Genomic DNA, 4801 nt, shown 5'->3' on the forward strand with positions numbered 1-4801 from the left:
TGTCTAGGTGTTTTGCTTCTGCCACATGAGTGTAGGCCCTGAGGTTCTTTTTCCTCCTGTTGGCCAATTTTTGTACTGGATTTTCATTGGGATCTGACCCTCCCCCTTTCTTAAAACTTCAGCACTTTATTTAGATTTAAAAAAAAGGAAAACTTTAAATTAGGTAATATAGTTATTTGAATTATGAATTTAAACTTTCCTAGCCCTATTCTTGAAGTTGCACCAAAGGAGGAACTAATGGTCATTGGTACTTAAAGTGTCTCCAAATGTACTCTTTTTCTTAAATATAGTGTAGGGATCTAATTGTCAAGGATGAAAGTGTCAAAAGAAGATGTTAGCCAGTTGGCCAAAATTGATCGAAAATAAAATGGATATTGAATTGGGTGAATTCTTAAATTTGAGACTTCATCTTGGCATTAAAATTAGAGGGTTTCATGACACATGATGACCCTTCCAAAGGCCATTTTGAACAAGTTTTTGGGTGGCATGTGAACGTGCTCTAAGGGCCTATTCATGCCATGTGCCTGATTTGCAAACTAGCCCATCTTTGTCAGCCTATACTTGGAAACTGGTTTTTGGGCTGACCCCACTCTAGAGCAAGGGCCCAAGGAGCAACTAGGTCTGCCATTTGAAGGTCTTCTTGATTCACACCTTAGTCTACATGCACACAAGTGCCCCAAAAAAACTGCCCCTCGAAAATTGCACGTGAACGAAACTGGATTTTTTGCCACCATCTAGTTGCAAACCAAGCTCTCTGTGTGAACAACCTCTAAGGCCTGTTTAGACCAGCCATACCAGCATGCATCGAATTGGAAAAGAGTGATGGGAGCTTTTGCATGTGGAGGGAAAGGAGGGTTCATTCCCCCCCCTCCCCCCTTGCCCCTCTTTGCTTAAGCATTGATCAGTTGGCTATGAACTAATCTTTTGCCAATAAGGTTCGCCTTCAACTATCAAATGTCTGATTCATGTAAACCTTCAGGTGTAGTGACTGTCCACCAAGGGCCTATTTCTACAATGATGGGTGAATTGGCCATTTTCGCACCGGTGGGAGAATGAGTGGTGGGAGGGTATTCAAGTCACATAGTGGGGGAGATGGGTGTGATGACCAGAGTGGTGGGAGGGTATTCAAGGCACAAGGTGCAATATGTTCATCGATTGGTTGGAAACGATCTACCACCTAGGTGCGCAAGCGAGCCAAAAATATAAGAAGAGTTCACACATGTTCATGGACGCGGGGGGAACCCCCAAATTGCTTGTTTGGCAATGTTTTTTGGTCAAAAGCTGCATCCGCTCGAGCCCCTTTCAAAAGAGGGTGGATGGTCAAGGTGAAACATTAAATGCCACGATCTCCATACACCAAGTATTGCTGGGCTAGTTGGTAAGGTTTTCTACCTTCTGACAGTAGGTCCCTGGTGTGACTTTTGATTGGTACATGGACGACGGACACTCCCTTGGGTGTCACATAGAGGCCTTCCAAAATTTTCTTTGTTTTCTGGCATGATTGGGCTTCCAAGTCACCTTTTTGCCGTGGGTGGGCAAACATGTGTGAAGTCACTTCCTCGCAAGCGTGGCTTCTAATTAGGCATCACCCCCGTCTATGCATTTTTGAGTAGATGGGTGTGAAACCCGTTTAAAAGATTGTTGTCCTAGTTGGCCCAATAGGAGAGATGGGCCCGGATACTAACACCAAAGGGATACTAACACAAAAGGTTTGTATCCGGGACATGAAGGCCGCACCCAATCCATGCCTAACTCCTCTAATTGCGACATGATTGGCCCATTCCATTTCTTGCAAACCGCAACACCAATCACATGTTATTGATAAGAGAGCCTCCCCGTGCCAGCATTGGTGCTCGCGGTGTGGAGTCATGAGTGGTGGACGTAGTGTGTAAGCACAAGGAGTGAGTGAGACACTTCCACGAGGGGAGGGCCATGGGAATGCAAGTTGAAGTTGTGTTTGAAGGGCACCGGTGGCATTTTAAAAACTTCCAACGGTCATATGATCGTGTGTGTGTGTAGCCTATGTGTGGAAAGGCACACCCGTTAGCCTTACACCCAACACAAACAACACCAACAACAACAAAGCTTGCAGGTTGCATCCGCCATAGCCATTCCTCCTCCTCCTCTGCTCCTTTTTTCCCTCTCCTCTCCATCTTCTCCATTCCTTTCGAGCTTTGCATTCAATATGAGTTTCAATGGCGGCGTAGAAACCAACCCGCGTCCCCAACAGGGCAACGTCGCCGTCCCTGCTAGTCCTACTAATCCTAAGCAGCCCAGATCTATGTCCAATCCCGTGGATACTCATTCCGTCTCCCGGAGGTACCATGCGCCCATTTCATTCCTGATTTTTAAGGACGTCTCTTAGCGTACGTTGTAGTTTCCGTGAACAGATGCCACAGGAAGAACATTGGAAGGATTGAGAGTCGCAACATGACCCTTCTCTGAACGATGGTTTTCATGGGCGTTTTTATACTATCTTGACGAAGATTGCTTTCGAACGTCGCAGTAATCCAGTTTTCGTTGTGCTCTGTTTCGCAGGTTGCAATCGGAGCTCATGGCTTTGATGGTAAGGGCGATTCAGTCCCACAATCGCTCCTATCTGAGATGCGAAATTTAAACCAGTCTTCTTGTGTGCTCATGCTGTACAATTTGTCCATTTTGCAGACTTGTGGAGACCCTGGAATTTCAGCCTTTCCTGAAGGTGACAACATTTTCTCGTGGATAGGGACAATCAAGGGTAGCACGGGGACTGTCTATGAAGGCTTGTCCTACAAATTGTCGATGCGGTTTCCCACGGAGTATCCGTTCAAGTCGCCTGTGGTAAAGTTTGACACTCAGTGCTTTCATCCTAATGTCGATCAATATGGCAACATATGCCTCGACATACTACAGGTAGTTCTTCAAGCCTACTCATCATACATCTCTCTCTCTCTCTCTCTCTCTCTCTCTGTCTCTGTTTTTAAAACCCTTAACAGTTTCTTTTTGCTGACAGGACAAGTGGTCTTCTGCTTACGATGTGCGAACCATTCTTTTGTCAATTCAAAGTCTTTTAGGAGGTGAAATACTTAGCCTTCCTGTATTCAACCAAAATTACTGTTGCAACCATCTTCGCTAACGAACTCTGTCATCGTATCACTGCAGAGCCCAACAATGATAGCCCATTGAACAGCTATGCGGCAGCTCTCTGGGTCAACCAAGAAGGTGGGCTTCTGGGCACTTGCACCATCATCTAAAAATGAGGCTAACACTTGTTTTAATTTCTAATTCACAATCTGGTTTCAACAGAGTATAGGAAAGTTATGCTGAGGCAATATAGGGATGCATCTGGCGTACCAAAAGCTCGTTGAGGTTTGCTGCACAAGCAGGTGATGCTTCACTGGGAGGTTGTGCAAGATATGAATACAAGCTGGGCGAGGGTATAAAGGTAATCCTAGCTGCTTCACACATTATCTGTAACACCCTCCTTGTGTCTTCGCCAGGTCATGAGACAGGCGTTGTATTTCATATTTGTCTTTTCCAGTAGTAAAATTCATCAAACCATAATATCCTTTGATTAGTCAAGGTACCAATACGTCTCTGTAGAGTACTGCAAGTCTTTCAGGTATCCAATGTAAACGTGCCAAAAGCTAGGGTTAAATCCTTTTAAATTCATTTCATTAAAAGCTCATTTCATTAAATTCATTTCATTATGCCTGAGATTTTATCAGCATAGACATCATAAAAGGAATAATCTGTTTCTATTATTCTCATAGAGAAAAAGAATTGCTATTTCAGTAGGGCTATTGTGAGGCTATTGCTATTCGGATTAATGTCATGAAAGGAGAATGACACACATGCTATTTAAAATGTGGAGCCTGTTAAATTGTGTTGCAAGGTAATGTGATAGTGATTTGTCTAAAATAGCAATAGAACCCTCAAGATGGATCAGCATAGACACGAGGGATGTGGTGTTAAGAGGACTATCATGCTTCTCAATTAGTACTGAATAGATACATATTGGATGCTATTCATGTTTGGATAATGATGATTGAATAGATTGGCAATAACAATATGCATACGTGTCTTTTGCTTGATGTCTAAATTTATGTTTTTCAATCTTGGAGGGGAACTACCACGTTACATTCTACTTTAAAAGCCTTTATGATGGAAGGAACCATGGAATTTGGATGGATGTCAATATCGTGACACAATGACACAATGCTTTATAGCAAGTAGTGCTATAGCTATTACATACTTGATGCCCCCACGCCTTCTCATGCCTAGTGGCTATGCACACATTCAACGTTGAAAACAACACATAGGATTCTAGAATGTAGCTTTGAAAGAAGGCTTAGCATCCTTAAAGTGTGTATAGATCATGTGACAAAATGTGAATTTGAATCTCGAGGGAACTGATATCGCGCACAGTGGATTCTAAAAGAATCTCCTTAATTTGAGAAACATTAAGAATCGATTCCTCTACTTCAAAAAAGAACCAACCATTTAGCTTAGTTAGTATGCTTTTCTTTTCCAAGAAAGAAAAGTGATGCATGTGCAATTGTTCTCAAGCTCTCAAGCTTTGAAAGAAGTTAGCATCCTTAAAGTGTGTAAAATGTGAATTTGAATCTCGAGGGAGTTGATATCATGCACAGTTGATTCTAAAAGAAACTCCTTAATTTGAGAAACATTAAGAATTGATAACAGCCTACTTCAGAAAAGAACCAACCAATTAGCTTATTTAGTGTGCTTTTCTTTTACAATCAAGAAAAATGATGCACGTAAAACTCTTATGAGTGAAGCTTGATGGGATGGGAGTTTAGCC

General features: G+C 42.6%; 1 protein-coding gene across 1 annotated transcript; it reads left to right on the forward strand.

Annotated features, from left to right (window-relative positions):
• The first annotated feature begins 2027 nt into the window (after nt 1-2027).
• LOC147887811 (uncharacterized) lies at nt 2028-3667 on the forward strand. The gene is made up of 6 exons (XM_087393613.1): nt 2028-2319; nt 2539-2566; nt 2665-2892; nt 2993-3056; nt 3142-3201; nt 3286-3667. The coding sequence occupies exons 1-6, from the start codon at nt 2186-2188 to the stop codon at nt 3345-3347; spliced, it is 576 nt and encodes a 191-aa protein (XP_087249739.1). The 5' UTR covers nt 2028-2185; the 3' UTR covers nt 3348-3667.
• The last annotated feature ends 1134 nt before the right edge of the window (nt 3668-4801 follow it).

Source organism: Dipteris shenzhenensis, chromosome 22, assembly GCF_047967505.1.
Source record: "Dipteris shenzhenensis isolate YYH24624 ecotype China chromosome 22, Dip_SZ_1.0, whole genome shotgun sequence".
Taxonomy (NCBI): domain Eukaryota; kingdom Viridiplantae; phylum Streptophyta; class Polypodiopsida; order Gleicheniales; family Dipteridaceae; genus Dipteris; species Dipteris shenzhenensis.